The following is a 24,318-nucleotide window of genomic DNA, read 5'->3' as shown; positions in this document are numbered from 1 at the left end:
ATTCATAGTCATAATCCCATCACCAACTCATAGCGCGACAGTCCACTCAGTCATAATTCCATCACCAACTCATAGCCCGACAATCCACACATAGTGATAATCCCATCACCAACTCATAGCCCGACAATCCATTCATAGTCATAATCCCATCACCAACTCATAGCCCGACAATCCATTCATAGTCATAATCCGATCACCAATTCATAACCCGACAATCCACTAATAGTCATAATCCCCTCACCAACTCATAGCCCGACAATCCATTCATAGTCATAATCCCATCACCAACTCATAGCCGACAATCCACTCAGTCATAATCCCATCACCAACTCATAGCCCGACAATCCATTTATAGTCATAATCCCATCACCAACTCATAACCCGACAATCCACTCAGTCATAATCCCATCACCAACTCATAGCCCGACAATCCATTCATAGTCACAATCCCATCACCAACTCATAGCCCGACAATCCACTCATAGTCATAATCCCATCACCAACTCATAGCCCGACAATCCATTCATAGTCATAATCCCATCACCAACTCATAACTCGACAATCCATTCATAGTCATAATCCCATCACCAACTCATAACCCGACAATCCACTCATAGTCATAATCCCATCACCAACTCATAGCCCGACAATCCATTCATAGTCATAATCCCATCATCAACTCATAGCCGACAATCCATTCATAGTCATAATCCCATCACCAACTCATAGCCCGACAATCCATTCATAGTCATAATCCCATCACCAACTCATAACTCGACAATCCATTCATAGTCATAATCCCATCACCAACTCATAACCCGACAATCCACTCATAGTCATAATCCCATCACCAACTCATAGCCCGACAATCCATTCATAGTCATAATCCCATCACCAACTCATAGCCGACAATCCACTTATAGTCATAATCCCATCACCAACTCCTAGCCCGACAATCTATTCATAGTCATAATCCCATCACCAACTCATAACCCGACAATCCACTTATAGTCATAATCCCATCACCAACTCATAACCCGACAATCCATTCATAGTCATAATCCAAACACCAAGTCATAGCCCGACAATCCACCCAAATCCCTTTTATGTTCCCCACAATTAGCAATTAATAGGTTCGGGAATAATACAATTCTAGACTTTGGGTTCTTTAAGGCCTTTGAAACCGGAGGCAATTATTACTAATTTAAGGTTTTAATAAAATAATATTAATAAAAACTGCATTCATGTACATGTATCTGTTTAAAAGGACACCTCAAAAATTCCACGTATAACGTATCACCTGTGGCCTACTAATGGACATTTTGTGGGTGTTTTGAAGTAGATAATGCAATAGTTCAACACTAAACCGATCGGCGGAGTTTATAGTCAGCTTAAGGAAGGGTCACATTTTTTCTAAAGATCGTGTGTAAAATACTTAGTAAAAATGCAACTGTTATACAAATGCAAAATTATTATCAACAAATAAAATATGAAATAAAATATTTTGAAAATATGAAACATAAGCATCAATCTTTGATAATATATAATTAAGCTGAATTCGTCGTGAAGCTTACATATAGAGATTTATAGTTTGGTTGTATGTTTATCAGTTCCGGTCAGACGGCATTTTGTCTCAGGATGGCGTATGGTGTCGTGTTGGTAGTGGTGCTAGCTGTTTCCATAGCAATAAATGGCCAACAGGATTATAAATACGACACTCTTCTCTCTGAGGTTTCTGCTCTGAAGAAATCTATTTCCAACTTGAATGCCGAAATGGAAAAACTCCGGGAGCGGAATGATGACATGAGCGAGAAGCTAAGGGCAGTCATGTAAGTATCAGTAGAACCGGATGAACAATAAGACAAGAGAGTTTTTATGGACAGTTATGAGTAACAGATAAACCGGAAGTGGAATGACACGAGTGAGATGCTATTGACAGTTAGGATAGTATTATGTAAACCGGAAGTAGAATATATAAGACTCGTGAAGAGTTATGAACAGTTAAGGTATTGTAGGTCTCGGTAACACCGGAACTAGAGTAAAATATGGGAAGAGCTTTAAACAGTAACGTACAATGTAATGATCAGCTTAACCGGAAGTAGAATCAGTCGAATGAAGAGCTTTGATCAGCTGGGTACAATGTAACTAGAAGTCAAATAGAGAGTAGAATGAAGAAAGGGGAGCTATGAACAGATAAGTAAGTATTGGATTAACCGGAAGTAGACTAAGACGTGTGAAGAGCTGTAGACAGTAATGTAAGAATCAGTTATACCAGACGTAGAATGAGCTATGAATAGTTCAAACTCCTCCGATGTTCTTACCCAGTAACCTCGGATGTGAAAGGTGTAGGAATATGTAAGAAATTGAAACATTTTATTCGCCGGAAAACTATTTACTCCGGAACAGCGCCAAGAAAAAACACAGTTTGTGTATTTTTTTTTTGATAGTAGCGTTGGTTTAAAAAAAAATAGTTCCCTGGTTACAGACTTTCTCATAACGTCTGTGGTCCAGTGAATAGTTAGATACAATGTACATACCAGCTAAACCGAAAGTAGAGCGAGACGAGAAAGGAGCTATGCGTAGACAGGAAGATATCAGCTGAAGCAGACAATAGAATGAGACTATCGGGGAGCTATGAACAGTGAGATAATTCTCAGCTAGATTAGATTAATTAGATGTTAGGATGAGCTCCTCACTCGTTTAATTTTGCTATGTGTGAATAGATGTAAGGAATTTATACCAAACTATTTCAACCAGAGTAATTTCCAAAATGGTGGGTCAGAATTATTTATGAAATAAATGCGTAACTTCGGCGGCACTATTTGCAGCATACATGTACAAATAATAAAACGATAATTGACTCTTATGTAAGAATATAGTTCAGACAAGGGATTGTACGTAACGATGAATGAAGGTCAGTTATTTTCATTCTAAAACCATATTGACATACAACTGTACTACTTTTGTTGTGGTATTCCAAGGAGTTGTCAACGTCCGCCGAACCGGAATATCGACGATCATCTACCGGGAGAGGGAAGTAAAGAAAAAAGTGATATGCTGCACAAAAGATCTGGTAATGTACAGTTGATGCTCTTACTCGCACGGACAACTGAGTCTTGTTATTTAAGGATTGAATCTTGATTTGGTCGATTTCATGGGGTTATGAATTGAGTTAAAAATAATAAAAGCAAAACAAAAACAAACAAAATACAAACAAACAAAAACCGGTGTACATGTATATCATATCATATTTCCGAAAACTGGCTGGATTTTATGTAATTTTACACGCTTCTTAAATTAAAATTAATTATATATAGGGGATAGTAGTACATTAATCTATTTTATTTGTATTTGTATTTATCTACTTGAGGAGACAAATCAAGAGTCACCTCCCACATATACTTAATTGGGAATGAATTAAAATATAACTTATTTTAGTACTTTACTTTAAACGTTTTCAAACAATATTAATATGTTGATATTTAGAATATTCCAAAACTTTTTAAATCAAATTTGTAGAAAATGCCACGTTTGTAGCGATATATAGATATGTGTAGAAAATATATAAACGTGGGAAAATCGATTTTCCTTGGTAGAAAGTTGTAGGTTTTTACGGGGAAGAATTAACTTTGATTTTCAAAAACTTATCAGAATATGTACCGCTGTGCAGTCAAAAGGTCCCCCTAACCCCAATTGGCCTTCCCGTATTGTTGATACAGTGTACTAACACTAACATCTTCATTTGCAAAAACTACTTTGAATGAGCACTACTGTTGTAGTAGCTGTAATCTATCATCTCTACTTTGTGAGGACAACACCCTCTGATCGGGAATCTCTACTTTGGTAGGATTGCACTCTCTGATCGGAGGTTCCTACTTTGATAGGATTGCACCCTCTGATCGGATGTCTCTACTTTGAGAGAGAGAGAAGTTTTAACATGTTTAAAATTCGTCCACGTTCAAGAAAGCCATGACATGTTTTTTATCGGTTGATTCTGCGTTTAACTATGTAGTACTTTGTCCTCATTGCGTCCTCAAAAAAAAAAAAAAAAAAAAGCTGGAACGTGGCTGGCCTGATTGGAATGGGCATAATGTGATGGATTTTAGTAAACTCCGTAGAGAGGACATCTAGCAGTAGTAGGATTCATGTAGGCGGTAAACCAGTAACTACAAAGTGTAACTAACAATCTCCGTAGTGTTTAGGCTTCAGTAGAAATAGATAAAATGTCGCATAGACTGCAGTCGTCAAACAAGGAAAAGAACGAATGCATGTTGTAATGAACCATTTTAAAGAAAAGTGTTTTCCTTCTTTATAAAATAAATTTCATATATTTTACAATAATTACGAAACAAATTATATGATCTAATCTGCTCTTATCTATATATTTTTTTAATTACATGTATGGGACAGTGAACATAGATGCAAGATTAGTTCATGACTTTTTCTTTATTTCAGCATACACTCCATCATTTCACTTGCCCCTGAACATTTCCAGAGGTAATAATCCAAATATATTTTTATTTCTGTATCGGAACACCTCTAGAGATAATAATCCACATGCACCTCTATTTCTGTATCGGAACACCTCTAGAGATAATAATACACATGCACCTCTATTTCTGTATCGGAACACCTCTAGAGATAATAATACACATGCACCTCTATTTCTGTATCGGAACACCTCTAGAGGTAATAATTCACATGTACCTCTATTTCTGTCTCGGAACACCTCTAGATTTTATAATCTACATGTTCCCTCTTTTTCTCTATCGAAACCTCTAGAGGTAATAATCCGCACATGAAAAATATCACTTTTGTAGAATAAATAATTTTTAATATTTCACTTGTAAACATATAATAAATCTGTGTACTTTACATTATTTACATGACGAATATCCAAGATCATTTTATTCCAAACTCTGCAATACTGGGGAGGATAGTAGTGACTCGATTTGTTAATTGTAACAAAAACTGGACACTGAACAGAACCATACCGTTAAAGATTGCAATTTATACATTGGAATAAAATACATTGTAGCTCAAAATCCAATCCAAAGTCTCGCAAAATTATAATTGTAATATGAATCAAGGCATTTCTATCGATTTTATTTTTGCCCTCAACAGTAGCACTAGGACAAAAGGGTGAAAAAGGAAACTCGGGTATCCAGGGACCGAAAGGGGACAGCGGGACACCTGGCCCCCAAGGAATTAAGGGAGACCCTGGACCGGTCGGACCTACACTATTGCAAGAACAGATTGGCAATAAGGGTGAGGTGTTCAATCTGCTAAACGTTTGGAGTGATAGTTTTATTTATTTATTTTTTGAATATGATATGACAATCATTTTAAGCTGTTCATTATCGATGTTTTTTCTTCAATTGTGCAACACTGATACATATGGATTGTACGGTTATTTAAGGCTTACTTATGCGCATGCGTGTGATGAGAGTATGTGTGTTTTAGGTGTCTGGTGAATGTGTGTGTCTTGTCTCCTTGTGATAGCGCAGAGCTGATGCCGACTTTATAGTGCTGTCCCGCTGAAACATACTGCCGAAGACACATAATCTATACATAGTATTAATCGGTAGACGAACGGTTGTTACACGTATCTATCCAACAAGTCTTAACAGTAACCAAGCTGGATTATGCTACGAATTACCCATTTGACTATAGTATGAATTACCCAGTTGACTATAGAATGAATTACCCATTTGACTATAGTATGAATTACCCAGTTGACTATAGTATGAATTACCCAGTTGACTATAGTATGAATTACCCAGTTGACTATAGTATGAATTACCCAGTTGACTATACTATGAATTACCCAGTTGACTATAGTATGAATTACCCAGTTGACTATAGTATGAATTACCCATTTGACTATAGTATGAATTACCCATTTGACTATAGTATGAATTACCCATTTGACTATAGTATGAATTACCCATTTGACTATAGTATGAATTACCCATTTGACTATAGTATAAATTACCCATTTGACTTCAGTATAAATTACCCATTTGACTACAGTATAAATTACCCATTTGACTATAGTATGAATTACTTATTTGACTACAGTATGAATTACCCATTTGACTACGAATTACCCATTTGACTATAGTATGAATTACCCAGTTGACTATAGTATGAATTACCCAGTTGACTATAGTATGAATTACTTATTTGACTACAGTATGAATTACCCATTTGACTACGAATTACCCATTTGACTATAGTATGAATTACCCAGTTGACTATAGTATGAATTACCCAGTTGACTATACTATGAATTACCCAGTTGACTATAGTATGAATTACCCAGTTGACTAGAGTATGAATTACCCAGTTGACTATAGTATGAATTACCCAGTTGACTATAGTATGAATTACCCAGTTGACTATAGTATGAATTACCCAGTTGACTATAGTATGAATTACCCATTTGACTATAGTATAAATTACCCATTTGACTTCAGTATAAATTACCCATTTGACTACAGTATAAATTACCCATTTGACTAGAGTATGAATTACTTATTTGACTACAGTATGAATTACCCATTTGACTACGAATTACCCATTTGACTATAGTATGAATTACCCAGTTGACTATAGTATGAATTACCCAGTTGACTATAGTATGAATTACTTATTTGACTACAGTATGAATTACCCATTTGACTATAGTAAGAATTACCCAGTTGACTATAGTATGAATTACCCATTTGACTATAGTATGAATTACCCATTTGACTATAGTAAGGTATGAATTTCTCAGAAGAATGTGTTATGAATTGCCAATATGAGTATTTCAATTGTCGTATTTCAATTTAAATTGTCCTTATGATCGTTTTTATTTTTTGCAGGGGTTCAATCAAAGATCGCGTTTTCAGCCAGGCTATTGTATGCAGTTACACATATCGGACAAGGACGAGCTATTGTGTTTGATGAAATAATTCTAAATATCGGACAAGACTACGACCCGTCTTCCGGCATTTTTCAGTGTAGTATACCCGGTATATACGTGTTCACGTGGTCAATAGAGGTAAACGCCTCCAATTCACTGATAACAGGGATATACGTGAATGGACAGTCAAGACAATTTCAGTTTGTAGCCGGCTCATCTTATAACATTAACAGTGGTTCTAGCACTATCGTATTGGAATTAACCGGCGGTGACACGGTGTTCATTGGTGCATTTAGAACCCCGTCACATGATACAGTTGTTGAATCGGAGTCTTCCCTTTTTTCCGGATATCTTCTCAGCTAAATATATATCCTAACAATGCATCCATCTGAATTGTAATTGTATGATCTTCCATGTCGTTATTTGCAACGACTGAATGTAACAAAAAATAAAATTCCTAAATTGACTTTTATTTCTCGCATTTTAGTCAAATTTCGTTATCTCGAACCCTAATAACTCGAATACTTCAGACATTCAGTTTATACATGTGCTCCTTTACCTCCAATACTCGGTATCTCGAAGCTTTTTCATATCGGATCAACTATGGTTGTCAAGCACAGCGTGTATAGACAAATATTTATTAGTGACGTGGTACGCTTCAGCCATTTCTTGTTATCCTATCACGCGGAGAAGTTAAATATGCACCCATTTCTGAAATTAAATTTTTAGTTTAATCTTTTGATAAAATACTTGATTTAGGCTTTTTTACAGAGATCTAAGGGTAACAGGAGAACATGTTAAAATTGCGTCTAGTTTTGAAACGTAATAAAGAGACGACGTCATTATTAGGCGTGCGTTCCTTTATTGCGTTCATACCAGTTGTTCCGCATAGGTACGGTAGAGTACACCCGGGTATTATCGGACAGTCCCGGCAGCTTCTTCATGTGTCGACTAAAGCTTTACTTCTCGTCAGGTGTTGACCGTGCTCTCCTCTAATGCTATCCTTCTACTTTATTTATTTCGTATGGTTGCATATTTCTGCCATCGTGTTATTTTAGGTCGCGTTACGGTAACACGACTTGTCGAGATAATTACGTGGACAAGTCGTGTTACTAACACGGCAAGTTGTGTTATTATGACGACCTGTCGCGATAATTTATCACGACCAGTCAAGTTAGGTTATCGCGGATCTCGACCTAAAATGTGCTGTTGCCCAGCTATGCCATCTACTTACGTTGTCGAGATAGGTTATAAATGTACACCCAACCGTTTCGGAACGTCTCAGGCTTTACACTGAGACATGGGTATATCAGCTTAATTATTTGGTTTAAAAGTATTAATTATAATACTTCAGATCTGAATATTGTCAAAAACAACATTGGACAGAGCACACATTATGTTTAATAAATATTAAAAATTCTAAAACGTATTCAAGCATAACTAAATTATCCATCAATTTTATTTCCTTACTGTACAGTACCTAAATAAAATTCTCACAGTCTGATTATTTATCCAAAATGGTGACCTGTATGATTTCATTTATTTTTTCAAAGCAAATCTAAAAGGTATGGAAAGAAATTACCAAACACATTGGATAAATTAAAACAAAAGTTAATGTTCAATAAAATTTTAATTCCAATCAAAATCTGAAGAAACATAATTTAAACCCAATAATGAACCATATAATGTGTTCTACAAAGGAATGTTATCAATGATCAAATGTTGCATACCAACCTATATATATATATATATATATATAGTTAAATGCCAGTGGAAATCAATAACTTGTTAATAGTTTTGAAAAAAACCTGAAAGTCATCAGTATCAATTCAAAGCTATTTTTAACCATTAAAATATATATGGAGTATCTGCAAATCAATCACACAAATTTGTTTGTGTCGGTTATATTTAAAATATCTTAAGCCCGAGACGGCTGGGTGTCCATTTATAACCTATCTCGACAACATAAGTAGATGGCATATCTGGGCAAAAGCACATTTTAGGTCGAGATCCGCGATAACCTAACTTGACCGGTCGTGATAAATTATCGCGACAGGTCGTCATAATAACACGACTTGCCGTGTTAATAACACGACTTGTCGACATAATTATCTCGACAAGTCGTGTTACCGTAACGCGACCTAAAATAACACGATGGCAGAAATATGCCACCATAATTTCGTGTACTCTCTGGATTTTACAAGGTATTATCATAGATACATGCGATACAAAAGCAGAATCCGGAAAGGGGTACCATCGGACAGATTTGGGTATTATCGGAAGAGGTTCTGGGGTTGTATCGGACATGTTTTTGAACTGAGGGATTATCGGACACTAATTCATTTCATTAACAAAATTTTAGCAAGCTAATCCAACATAGAAATAACATAAAAATAAAGAAATAAAGAGTAACGGAGGCGGTTATCGACAGTTCAGCTTCAATTTTTTGGCGAATCACGGGAGAAATCATTATTTTTGTTACGTTTGATAACATGGACAGTACTCGACAAGTGGAAGTATAGTTATCGACAGAGTAATCAATATGTTGATATTTTCTTATCAAAACCTTTATAAAACATACAATTATTCTAAAGTGTGTCTTGCATATAATGGAACGCAACATAACCTCAAGTAAGTTCCTAAGATGGCGGCCGTATCTACAAACTATAAAAAGCGATTTTTTATTCTTTTTACAATGTAATGGATGTAAAATAAATATCTGAAAAGTTCCGTCATATATCAATACGTATAATTTATACAATTTCATCGCAAATGAAGATTTCGCGTCTCGTAAAAAAACAACAACAACCGTACATTAGTATCACGAATGAAGCATCGCAGTTCCGCCATGTAGGATCCATGTGGTATGTTTCAGGAAATGAACCACGTGAACCGGTTAGGTTCTGCTTGTACACTTTTTTTTTAATGAAAGGTGTTCCATACCCTATGAATAAATTAGATGCCAGATACGAGACAAACAACTTATCACGAAAAGGCGACACAATAGCGAGTTATTGCCCCTGAAATAAGCGCCCTTTCTGGATTCATAGCCTGCTATCGTCAATAATTTGTATGCAATTTGTTCGAATTTCCGCTGTCGTTGCAGATAGAAAGAAATTATTACCTATTACGACTGGCGATGTATTTTCTTAGATGTATTGAATCAATTAATAGAATAAAAATATTCCATTGATTTGTTTAAACACCGTATTTTTATCATTTGCTGCTGGTAGTCGGAGCTGTTTTGATAGGCAAAATTCCCAGTCAAAGGATGGTGCCTGCCAACAAATGATCCGTGCAGGGAAACCCTTAATCCAAGCTATTATTACACTTTATATGACGTAAAAGGGATATTCATGCAAACATCCAATCATGTTTCGCCAAGGATAGTCTAAAAATAGATCCGTATTTTTGTCAACACTCCAATAGTGTACACAGGATTTGCTACCCCTGTCAATTCATCCCTGTCTACATTGACAGTTGAAACAGACAAAACTACTGTTTTGAAAATAACATTGAACTCATTTGTAACAATTAACAGTGACAAGCATATCAACTTGTATGATAAAAAGAACATGACAATAAATGGGAAAAAACAAAAAACAAAACAAAAAAACAATATGATAAAAAGTTGAAATAATTATAATTTTCATCAAACATTTTATCACAAATTTAAGCACTATCTGTGCCGATTAGTTTTATGTAGAATAAAACAAAAACAAAACAATAATTAGGAAAAAAGCAACAATTAAAAAAAAATAAAACTAATTAAGGAATGAAAAATTAATACATTATACCATCACAACTTTTCATGAAAATACACTAAAATTATGTATTATCGTCCTCCCTTCAAAAAGTTTTAACCACCTAATTATATTAGTTAATTGTCCACACTAATTCATTTTAGGATCAATATATCAGCGAGGCATAAAAATGTTCTTTAAATTGAACATTGGCTTATTTTTTCAAACATTTAAGTCTATGTGAAATATTTCATTTTAATGTTTGCGATCTTTGTAAGCATGCTTTTTCCTTTTGTGTTTCGCGAGAAGAACAAGTATGTTTGTCGGTTATTCTTTGAAAGAGATGCAGTGATCTAAGACTACTTGAAATGGAGAAATACATGGATAAACAGGTTGATTAACTATGGAGCAACACTTTTCTTTTTTCCGTCTTGACGACCGACTATTTGCAGTTGTATTTTCAGGCACAGAACAAGTGTAAGATAACCTTGCCCCATGAACTGGGTTCTGCATTGACCATTGTTTCTTAAGATCTATCCTCTCCTTCTTGTCACATTTACAGTAAATACAGGGATGTGTAGCTGCGACAGAAGATATGCCTACGGCAACTAATAAAAACTTATAGTCCCCACCTAAGTAAATAGTTACAGTGAAATCTCTATCTTCAACCTTAAGCTTACTTCGCTGTAACTCGGCTACATTGTGCTGTAAATTGTCAATCTGTTTTTACTTTCCTGTGATAAGAACCTGAACACTCTTCTAACGGTTTTCTTTTCCTGCTAATAGTATTACCATCAGAATCCTTGTTATGATTAAGACACTGATTAGATTTCTCACTATTTTGACATTTTTTCAAAGCATTTTCTAAAGTAGTAATTTTGTTGGTCAGTTTTTGTTCTTTCTTTCTGGTATCGGTGACAAAGTCACAAAAAGTCTCTTCAATGCCAGTTTTTTCTTCTTCACATTGTTTTAGTTTATTTTTCATTTCTTTAATTTGCATTTCAGTTTCATGGGAGCCTAAAGGCACATGCCAGGAAAATTGGCACTGACTAAATGATATTTGAACCGGCGAAACTGATTTCTACGTTGCACTTTGGATCGAAGACCACTTTTCTTAAGTCTATATAACTCTGCCCTTAAAATATTAAGGTCTTTGTTGTTTGCTTGAAAAGAAAGTGTTACCTGATATTCTAATCCAGTTTTTATTTTTTTGACAACATCTAATGTAAGTGGTTCTTTCCAGTGATTTTCTAATAAGGAAAAAAGAGGTGATTTAGATAAAACAACCATATCCACTTTGAAAATAAGTTCAAAATCTTACAGCGAATATGATTAGATTAATGAACCATTTCAACCTTCAAAAATAAAACAAACATGTTGCTCTATTAAGTCCATTAACTATCAAATAGACAAATTTTGAGTTCAATGGCATTCAAGAGTTTGCGATGATTGGTATTGTTAGAGGCGATTTTTTCAAGAAAAAACAATCTGGGAGCCCCTATCCAGGTCATACCTTTCCAGATGGTCAGGATAAAGAAGGAAATCCTTTAAAGGTTTCCTGGTATTTACATAGAACCTCACAGTTGAAGTCTTTATATAAAAGTTGTCACCCTCTTCATTAAGGATTCCATAATCCCATCCCGCACCGAGCAATATGTTTAACCGGTTTCTGTTTTCGATTCCAAACACTGTTTTTGTTCTTGTAACTTTGTAGGGTGTCCCACTATTTGATATTAAACCTTAACAAGGCTATCATTTTTTCAAAGGGGTTAAATATTTTCTGTTATGCTTAATGCCAAATGGTTGGCAAACGATGAACTCTGATGCGGAATCCTCACAATATGGTATGTTGATACCCTTTGATCATGCTTCTTATTCCATCCTGAAAAATACACTGATGAAATGACAGACAGACCACTTTGAAACGCTCACCATCTGATGATGGTGGGCTAAAGATAAACAAAATATGACTATGACCTTGACCTAGTGACCATGACATTTTGCTGATCTACTTCCTGCTTGATTCTGGTCAAGTTAGCAATAAGAAAATATGTATCAATTAAGAAATACAAAATTTGACCTGAATGACCTTGACCTATAACAGTGACCTGGATTTGTACACTGCAAACTACCTCAAAGCTTCCTATATATTGCATTAGATCACAGGGAATTTCCAGGCCTCAGGGCAAAGCAATTAGCAATGTTTAACCCATGACATAAAACGGTGTTAAAATTATGGCCCCAGACAAAACATTGTTGATCTGATGGTCAATGTAATATTTTCTGCACGAGTACATGTTCTGAAAGCATAAATTAATACTGAACAGTCTGAATATATATATATATAGATAATGGACTTTCACATATCCTTCTTCGTCCTCATCTATCACTTCAACTGGATACAGACCAGCACTCCATGTTTCTTCTTCTTTGCTAACTCGGCTTGAACGGGACAAGTGTGTGCTGTTTAATTTGCTGGCATCAAGACAGTCTATCCTTCAATAAACATAGCGACAAAGTCAAATACAAATTAAGGATAAAGCCTTGGAGACCATTAGCATCAGCTCTTTTTAAAGGTCATGTGTTACAGCTGTGTTTGCGATGTAGTAGGGCAAGGAATAAAGTAGCCCGAGTTTCCTCTGGCCCTGACACCTTTAGGTTTGCACTAGAGCTTGGACATGTGACTCTTGAATCTCCATGCTCATGCTCTACCACTGAGCTAAAGGGAATTTTCCCTTTAGCTCAGTGGTTAAGTGTCCAAAATGGAACATGGATATCAACAAGGGTTCAATTTGGAACCTTTTCTTTTTCTTGTACAAATGGTATCTGTGGCTCTCCCTGATCCTTATTTGTTCATTCATCCTCAGTGTATTAGAATAGGGGAGGGCGTAGACTGTATAGTTTGTCAGGTTTTACTTGTATATAGGATTTAGATCACCTTTCAGCTTTGGGCTAGAGGAATCAGTGGTGAACCATCAGGCTGGAGAGCCAATAGTCTCGGGGTTTGGGCCCAAGTCCCTGTGTTATCTACATTTTGTATAACACTATTCATTTGGCACCTTTCACCCCTATGAACAAATTGTTTGAAATTGGGTGACAACATATGTTGTCACACATCATGATTACCTCAATATACCATACTTTATTAACTATAATTAATACGGTATAAATGATGTAATTTGTCCATATCTTAGCTTTTATCCTAATAAAACATCCTTTACGTGGGCGCTAATTACGGTGAACATGTTGAACCACAGGGACTAGTCTCAACTGTTATTGACCTAGTACGAATGTATTGACAATTTAACAGACGAGGCTTGAATCACGGGGGTTAGTAATGATTTAAATGATATTTATAAAATTAGATGATAAGTAAAATCAATAAGTAATAGCATTATCACGTATTAATTTTACTTGTGATTTAATTTGATACATCTCTCTCATTTAAATCGTTACTAGATCCTAGCAATAACGTATTTTGGACCAATAATGCATAAACCAAGCTTAGGACCTAAGCTTGGTAGTTTTTTTCACTCGACACCGGATACGGTGTACTTTCCACATTTCCAATACAAGTTTAGTGGCTTTAAACTGATATAGCATACATAATAAATGTTTCATGTCTCAATATTAGTTTATTCAACATAAACAACACTATACTTACGCTTTACTCACTCATAAGACACGACTATCTCGTCGTTTGGTGCAGTGATGTGGCGGCTGAGAGACGCCATTACTTTCCCTATTTTGTTTCCCATGCTGTTTGAGAGGGGAGATCATTCCGTATGTCACATAAGTTAGAAAGAGCGCGTTTTAGCGATATGCAATAGATTTATACCATGAATTCGTCATTTTAATTTAGTCCATAGCAAATACATTGCGGACTATATGCGCGCGAACCTCCTAATATCTGTGCGGCGATGACGTCAGCTTCCCGCCACGAACGTGCAAACTAGTCACTGTCACTATCGGAGTTAAACACCCTTTGTCCGGGACGTTTCTTACTTAACTGTTGTTAATAATAGGACCTGCAAATAATGAGGTAAGGGCATATTTTGTGTCTCTAATGATGTCCTCATCGTCGGACCAGTTGTTCCTCGAGAATGATCCATGCATCGGTAGGTTATGGACGGGTCAAAAAATAGTTCACACATCATGTTCGGATCGTTCGGCCATTACTGTCTTAACTTTAAAGTGATGAAGTATATTATTATTATTATTATTATTTCTTTATTTCCTCCAAATTGAAGAGTTACAAAAAGAAATATACATTGTTGTCAAAAAAAAAAAAAAAATAAACACATCAATTATTTACAGAGATGACCGGGTAAATGAATACATAATGAAATAGTTAAATAACTACATAATGAAAGGTCACGAAAGTAGCAAATGATACAAAAATCATTACAATGCATGTGAAGCCTGAGGTTTCCAGCGGTTGGGGAGAGCCCTACCAGCAAAGTCCTCTCAGGCTTTCACAGGCATTAACACACACGAAGGGGTGATATAATAATAATAATAGATAAATAATTGATAAATCAATTAAACAGTTATTAATTTGGCACTACTCATGTAAAAAAACAACATTGTATGTCATACGTGTATTACACTATTAATGCTGATATAACAACAACATTTTATCAACAAAAATAGCACTATGCAGTACAAATATCACATGATCAGATGGACTTAATCTGTAGGGAAGACTACCACCAAGTAGTACATGAATTAAGTTATATTCCGATAAGGAATGTAAGAACACGCTAAATTCTATATCAAAAACAGCACTAATAAGACACCAGAGATCGTCTCTAAGACTTTCAGTTTTTGTACAATGGAGTACTATATGTGATATACGGTCATCATGTAAAATACCACAGAAATGGCACAGTTCTATAAGGTTCGTTGATCTTAAATCCGTACATAGTCGAACTATATTACTTAACTTGCTGAGATGTTCAGGGAATTTTAGTGCTACTGTCCATAAAATATGTGGAGAAATTACATCTTGAATGAGCATAAACCTACTGAAATCTGAATCGTTATTCATTCTATTGTACATCATTAATTCTTCCCAATTAAAAACAGCTTTATAGACGATTGACTTCCATTTCGAACTACTTGGAAAAACTGTATCTGAAGTATACTGCAACAACTGATTAAACAAATCATACTTGCGAATTATTCTCACGATATCAGGAATAAAACCAGTTTGACATGATTCCTTCAAAAGATACATGAATAGACGTTTGAGAAATATAGTATGAGTTAAGTATTTACTGTCCAGCCTGCAAAGACGACCATGCAAGAAATAAAAGTTTTCTGATGTCAATAAAACCTTCTATAGTGGTCCATCCAATTAGGGAAATGGCCATATCAGTTCTAGTTCTAATGTTTAATCCTTGAATGGATTTTACAATAAAATTTTGAGCGCGCTCTTTGAAATAGTTAAAGGATTAAGGGTCCTAGGGTGAGCACCAGATCGAACAAGAGCCATGGTTCCACTTTTCATTCTCTTACATGCAGACTCCGTTCTGTCTGCTGAACACAGTTTAAAATTCAAAACCACACCAACGTGCGTAATATTCTCAACAACTGGTAATGCTTTACCATATAAATACACATCTTTTACCAAAACTTGTTTTCTGCCTTTTGTAAAAACAACAATTTTACTTTTATCTACAGAGAATGAAAATCTCCATTTACAACTATAACTTTCACAAATTGTAACCATATCTTGTAAACCAACACTTGTGTTACTGATCAAACATATGTCATCCGCTTGTGTGGGGATATTAACCCTGGTATCAATAACAAAGGCTCCTTTTCCCGACAATTCGACATCAATTAACAGATCGTTGATAAAAACCAGGTACATTTTAGCAGATAAGGACCCCCCTTGCAAGATCTCTCTCTCCATAAGAACAGGTGAAGATTGATAACCCTTAAAGGCAACGTGACTTACAAAACCAGTATACATATTTCTCAATATAGTCCAAATTTTGCCTTTAAATCCCATTTTGTACAGTTTGAGCAATAACCCTTCGTGCCAAACAGTATCGAAAGCTTTTTTGCTATCTAAAAATGCTACGAAAGAATCAGAGTCATTTTCTAGATTATATCTCACACATTCCTGTAAGTTGAAGGAAGTGCATAGACTACATACATTTTTCATATAAGCTGATTGTTGTCTGTTTGGAAATGTTTCAGAATCTAGTAAAAAGTGTTATACGATCTATTGGCCTGTGCTTAGCTATGTTTTACTTGGCCTTAATTTTAGTGATTGGTATTTTATTTCTATAAAAAACAGGTAAGTGAAAATATTAATATTGTTATGTTTTTTTAATCTTATATTTTAACGTCGCCATAGATACATTTATGAGATGTCTAGTATGCAGCCTATCCGCATATTTTTATTGGAAGGTAAGCATTTGGCATTCAATTTCTGTGCAAGATATTTCCTGGCGCTGTGATTCATGAAGCGTTTTACATTATCCACGACTTGTTCGCCAGACCAGATAACAGAATTTATTGTTTATTTAAAATCTATTCAGCATATTGTACCTTGATTGATCAATATATTAGGTCGCGCCCAGGTATACAGTTACGTTGGAAATAACTACAGTACAGTAGGCCTATCGATCTCGAATCTATTTCATCTTAAGTTCTGTGAACCAACGTAAACAATGGACTGACCTTGACCTTCATAATACTGTATTCTGTTTATATGTACGTCATCGCATAAGATTATGCATTGAATTTGACGCGGCTGCAGACGACAGACTAGCTCTGAAAAGGAGATGCACTGTTTGTATATATAAAGCTGCAGACGACAGGCTAGCTCTGAAAAGGAGAGGCACTGTTTGTATATATAAAGCTGCAGACGACAGGCTAGCTCTGAAAAGGGAGGCTCTGTTTGTATATATAAAGCTGCAGACGACAGACTAGCTCTGAAAAGGGAGGCTCTGTTTGTATATATAAAGCTGCAGACGACAGACTAGCTCTGAAAAGGAGATGCACTGTTTGTATATATAAAGCTGCAGACGACAGACTAGCTCTGAAAAGGGAGGCTCTGTTTGTATATATAAAGCTGCAGACGACAGGCTAGCTCTGAAAAGGGAGGCTCTGTTTGTATATATAAAGCTGCAGACGACAGGCTAGCTCTGAAAAGGGAGGCTCTGTTTGTATATATAAAGCTGCAGACGACAGATTAGCTTTGAAAAGGAGGCTCTGTTTGTATATATACAGCTGCAGACGACAGACTAGCTCTGAAAAGGGAGGCTCTGTTTGTATATATAAAGCTGCAGACGACAGGCTAGCTCTGAAAAGGGAGGCTCTGTTTGTATATATAAAGCTGCAGACGACAGGCTAGCTCTGAAAAGGGAGGCTCTGTTTGTATATATACAGCTGCAGACGACAGACTAGCTCTGAAAAGGAGGCTCTGTTTGTATATATACAGCTGCAGACGACAGATTAGCTCTGAAAAGGAGGCTCTGTTTGTATATATACAGCTGCAGACGACAGATTAGCTCTGAAAAGGAGGCTCTGTTTGTATATATAAAGCTGCAGACGACAGACTAGCTCTGAAAAGGGAGGCTCTGTTTGTATATATACAGCTGCAGACGACAGACTAGCTCTGAAAAGGGAGGCTCTGTTTGTATATATAAAGCTGCAGACGACAGACTAGCTCTGAAAAGGGAGGCTCTGTTTGTATATATACAGCTGCAGACGACAGGCTAGCTCTGAAAAGGGAGGCTCTGTTTGTATATATAAAGCTGCAGACGACAGACTAGCTCTGAAAAGGAGGCTCTGTTTGTATATATACAGCTGCAGACGACAGATTAGCTTTGAAAAGGAGGCTCTGTTTGTATATATACAGCTGCAGACGACAGATTAGCTCTGAAAAGGAGGCTCTGTTTGTATATATACAGCTGCAGACGACAGATTAGCTCTGAAAAGGAGGCTCTGTTTGTATATATAAAGCTGCAGACGACAGACTAGCTCTGAAAAGGGAGGCTCTGTTTGTATATATAAAGCTGCAGACGACAGGCTAGCTCTGAAAAGGGAGGCTCTGTTTGTATATATAAAGCTGCAGACGACAGGCTAGCTCTGAAAAGGGAGGCTCTGTTTGTATATATAAAGCTGCAGACGACAGATTAGCTCTGAAAAGGGAGGCTCTGTTTGTATATATACAGCTGCAGACGACAGGCTAGCTCTGAAAAGGGAGGCTCTGTTTGTATATATACAGCTGCAGACGACAGACTAGCTCTGAAAAGGGAGGCTCTGTTTGTATATATAAAGCTGCAGACGACAGACTAGCTCTGAAAAGGGAGGCTCTGTTTGTATATATAAAGCTGCAGACGACAGATTAGCTCTGAAAAGGAGAGGCACTGTATATATAAAGCTGCAGACGACAGACTAGCTCTGAAAAGGGAGGCTCTGTTTGTATATATACAGCTGCAGACGACAGATATAGGTATGTACAGCTGCTGTGATGATGTAGAAGATAACTATGGGTGAGTTGATATTCCTCACAGTTGGATTTCGCACGTTCGGGAAAAAGATACGCAGTGACTTATTCAGACGTGTGGGAGGAATAAGTTAATTTGGTCTTGTCACTTGTTTCACTATAGATCTACATCCTTGGTCCAATAAACTTCCGATGTCCGAAGTCTTGTATCATGCCATTCGTCCAAAAGCAATTATTTTTTCCCTGGTTACGATCAAGTTTATATGTTCAAATATATGTCAAAATATACCCAGTTATCTTGAATACTTGGGATATCTCGAACGTTTTCATGGCGCCGTTGACTTCGCGATGCCGAGCTCGAGATTCGACCGTAACCTAAACACAATATACAAATATACATGTATAAGTCATCGAAGTATTTCAAATTGGCCTCTGTTTGCAATAAATGAAATTTGTTTTGTATTTTCAGAAAGAGGACACCAACATGAAAAAGTTAACGAAATATTGTGTTTGTCTGGTCACAATCGGATGTGTTTTATTCTACTTGTATGTATCTACGAGACCACTTCAAGGCGATAACCTACCGATTACATTATTTACATCGTGGGACACATTCCCAGGCAGGTTTGATGTATACAACAATACCTTGGTGAACTGGCCCCTTCTCAAGTCGCATGTAAACTTTATACTGTTCACCAATGATGATATTCCGGACAAATATAAACAGTTAGGATGGACAGTTTTGCCAATCAAACGGTCCATCAAAGACCATCCTGTCGTGAAAGATATGTTCAGGGAAGCAATGCAGCAAAAACCATTTTCAAAACTGTATGCATTTTCTAACGGGGATTTGCTTTTTACCGACACATTCTTCAAGACTTTGGTGGAAATTTTGAATTCTCCACTCCTTAACAATAAGACGTATTTAGTAGTGGGACGCAGAATGAATACACCGAATGTCACGCGCAAGGAAGCAAGCACGTGGGAAGGAATTACCAGAGCTGCCAAGAGGGGAGAACTGATGAATGAGAACTGGGGAATAGATTACTTCATGACGCCACCGACGTACCACTGGCCCGATATACCTGAAATTCAAATCGGACAAAATTTTTATGACAATTGGTTGGTTTTGGACGCTAGGAGGACGGGTTATGCTGTAATCGATGTCACCGAAACTCTTTTAGCAGTTCATCAAAACGCGCCTTATCGTCCAGGCCCACTGCCGATGGATAGTAATCTGAACTATATTAATGACTCTCGTACAACACTTTATCATAAAGGCGTTATCCCTTGTTGTGAGTTTCATACGGTGAATTTACATGATACAGTCACTCTCAGTAGACGTCTAGAGATACCAAATACATGTAAATTATAAACCGGTCTCATATTTAGACATTGCTATTTAACAATGTCTTTCCTTCTGCTGCCTGATATGTTTGTAATGGTTTTCTCTCATTTTTAACGAATTTTAATCTAGCCCCCAAAACGTCTCAAATTGTACTATACACACTAGGGAAGGTCCAAAACATGTAGACTGTAACTTATTCTCAAGTCCCTGTGGCTTGGCCGAGTGTCATTGAATTTAATTGTAAAGAGGGTTTGTAACACCAGCTTGTACCTTGTCCCCAGGTGATGTAATGATCTGACGGGAAATTGATAATCAGGTTGATACATGATTACAATTACAAATACTGTCTCCCGAACAAAAAGATTTGATCGAACGATAGACGTATACTGAACCTTTAAAATGTATCCTGAATTATTTGCTAGATAAAGCTTATAAAATGTAATTAAGGATAAAACTAAAAATGCTGAAATTGCGACTTTCATAGCGACTTTAGTTTTAGAGTAATTGCGACTTCTCGAAAGCACACCGGAAGCCTAAACCGTTCACCTCGTTTCGGTGACCCCTGACCTGTGACGACACAGGTTAACGGGATCAGAGCCGATATATATATGAAATATATATAAACAACGTGAACACGTGCCTGCAGTTAATGCGAATTAGACACCGATCATGCAAGCCCTGAATAAACTTTTTGAGTTATATTTGTGAATAGGTTAATAATAAGTGCTACCGAAACCAGGAGATATACTTTTCTTTGATAACGGGCCGTAAATCATGTAGCATCTTACTAATGTTAGTTTAGTTTAGTTTAAACAATACTTTTTTTTATTAATATTCAAGTACATTGTACACACATCACAATGCCAATCATATAAACATAGCTTATACAAATACCTTTACTAATTTTGGTGTAAAATCTTACTAATATTGTATTATAACGGGTCATATATTACATGTAAAATGTATCTGCATCATATAGTCTTTATTATGAGGGTATGGTTTGTTGCATACCTTTGGTTTGATATTGTTTGAAGTCCCTATAACAGCCAGTGTCATTTAATGATCTGCCAGAGTACCACCGGCCTACAGTCAGTATCTGGCAACTGTCCCACGTAGGTTTCAAACTCGCAACACAGTGGTGGAGGGCTATTATTAAAGTGTCGGGACACCTTAACCACTTGGTCACCGCGGCCCCTTTTTTGCATACCGATATCAATTTCGGTTATAATACCTCTAGTAATAAAAGCTTAAAATACAATTCATACTTGATGAGAAATAAATGCAATCAGATTGAAGTAAATACTTAAGAATTTGAATTCTTACTAGCCAAAACAGCAATGGATATGTTGCAAATCCACTTGAAGATACTGCTATTTGTGATTTTCGGATAATTGTCCGAAATTGATAAAGGGCTTGTAACTCTTGTAAAATCGTGGGTATATAAATGAGCCAACTTAAGTTAATCATTTTATAGGTTAACTTTTGCGATACGAATTTTTATTGCCTGTAGGGAAAACTGAACTCACTAAATTCAAACGTAAACAAAGTGTTTAATTTCATCAAAATATGAATTCCCTATAATTTAAACGCAATTCTTAACAAAACACAAGCTAAATTAACGTACAACCTGTATAATATAATTATCTTCGGAACATTTTTGATGTGAATGGAAATCAAACGCGTTAACTCAAAAGTAATTATCGGCGTGTGCGGATTAGTACGCCAGAAATCACCCGTGAATGATATGAAATGTAGTTATCTTAAGGATTATTGGAAACTGATGAACAATCGTATTTGGAAAAAAGTAAAGACATATTTCATTGGATACCGATTTCAAATATTCTAAAGACTGAATTGCTGCAGAAAATGATGATGGAAATGAACATCATCTAGATGACCTAGATGGGTATAACTTTGTAATAAATGATGTTATAAGTAGGGAAGAGGTTGAAAGAGCTGTAAAGCATCTAAAATCGGAAAAAGAATGTGCTGGGGATAACATTACAAATTGATATAATAAGCATTCTGCGCCTAAAATGATAAAAAAAATTCTATGTTAAACTATCTAATTTCATTTTTAATAGCGCTAAGATACCAGAACAATGGCTAGCGGGTTCTATAACCGAACATTTAAAACAAAGATTCAGTAAATGACCATAAAAACTATATACCGATTACAATTGTTACCAAAGCAATGTTATTGTTAAAATCAAAGATTCGCAATTTAGATTTGCCAATCGACTGTGTACTCTTCTATTCATACCCTGGTATCAGTAGGCAATACTCACACATCCTATCACCCAGCAATACTCACACATCCTATCACCCAGCAATACTAACACATCCTATCACCCAGCAATACTCACACATCCTATCACCCAGCAATACTCACACGTCCTTTCTCCCAGCAATACTAACACATCCTATCACCCAGAAACTGTATCCTACTAGTCATACCCTGGTATCAGACAATTTTACCTATTTTGTTGTATGGCTGTGAAATTCGGGGCTTTGAGAACTGTTCTACTATTAAAAAAGTACACACTGATTTTCTCCGTAGTATCATTAATGTTAACAGGATAACGGCGTTAGATTTGTTATATGGTGAATTAGGACGCTTCTCTCTAATTGTCTACATGACGTATGATACGTTTTAGGCTCCGGCTAATGAGTGATAATAGAAACACCGTATGTACAATGCATTATTGTCTGATCATATTAGTGCTCCTTATATCCATGAATGGGTCGAGTTTGTAGAAAGTATGTTTAATGAAACCGGTTACAATTACGTATGGCTGAACCGAAACAATACTAGCCATGGCAATATTCTAAGAACTTCAACTATGTCATCTTCAAAACCAGTATTTCCAAATATGGCAGGAAAGTGTTTTCCATTCTGGTACAAGTGTATGCTATAGAATGTTTGAAAATTGTAGAAGTTTAGAATCTTATCTTCCAATTTTACCTAAAGGTTTAAGAGACACTTTTGTAAGATATTGTACAGTATTGAAAAGATAATGAGCTCTTCTCACTTTTTATTATGCAAACATTCAGTCTCAACGTTTACTATACATTGCTATCTATTGTTGTATAATGTTGATTATTTGTGTATATTCTGGTGTTGCTCATGTATCGGATATATGATCTGAATGTCAAATAAAAACTTCTTAAACTTCTGTTAGCTGTCTTGGAAAGCTATTTACAGGTATATTAAATGAAATAATCCAAAGGTTCTCCGAAGAAAATAGAGTTATATCGGAAAATCAAGCTGGCTTCCGAAGGAAATACTCAACACTTGATGATATTTATGTATTTCACTCTTTAATTTGACTGACAAATAAGATGAAATCAAAGTACTAAAGTACTGAAGACACAAACGAAAACAAATTATTTTAACTGCTTTTGTTTAGTGGGGACATGGTCAACTTTGTATGGAACATCACCAATACCTGATTAGGACTAGGACAAAATATTGGCAAGAAAAGAAATTCATATCTACTTTTGATTGCAAGTGCGTCTTGGCAGCTAATTGTCAGAATAGGTACTCGGGTAATCTTATTTGACATCTTCAATGGGTTAATGTATACGTAGTTGTAGATGTAATATGAAGGTCCTAGATTACCTGTAAAATTAATGAGGCCTTTCTTTTCAAACTTTTGAGGATCCCATGCCTATAAGCGCTTCACAAATTATCATTATCATTAGCATTTGAAAAAATATTTATACGTTTGATGTAGCGCCCCATCTAGCTACCAGCTTTTAGATAAGAGAGAGCTCAGGTTAAAAACATTTGTGTGATTGTTTTAGGATTTTATCGTGTGTGTGAGCCCTGGTTTGATTTTGAAGG

General features: G+C 36.0%; 1 protein-coding gene across 1 annotated transcript; it reads left to right on the top strand.

Annotated features, from left to right (window-relative positions):
* The first annotated feature begins 1,638 nt into the window (after window positions 1-1,638).
* On the top strand, window positions 1,639-7,274 carry LOC117340582 (protein HP-25 homolog 1-like). The gene is made up of 5 exons (XM_033902341.1): window positions 1,639-1,829; window positions 2,982-3,073; window positions 4,456-4,497; window positions 5,125-5,268; window positions 6,870-7,274. The coding sequence occupies exons 1-5, from the start codon at window positions 1,639-1,641 to the stop codon at window positions 7,271-7,273; spliced, it is 873 nt and encodes a 290-aa protein (XP_033758232.1). The 3' UTR covers window position 7,274.
* The last annotated feature ends 17,044 nt before the right edge of the window (window positions 7,275-24,318 follow it).

The sequence above is a fragment of the Pecten maximus genome, chromosome 13 (genome assembly GCF_902652985.1).
Source record: "Pecten maximus chromosome 13, xPecMax1.1, whole genome shotgun sequence".
NCBI lineage: Eukaryota > Metazoa > Mollusca > Bivalvia > Pectinida > Pectinidae > Pecten > Pecten maximus.
The sequence above is the reverse complement of the archived record's forward strand: the minus strand, read 5'-3'. Positions and strand labels throughout refer to the sequence as shown.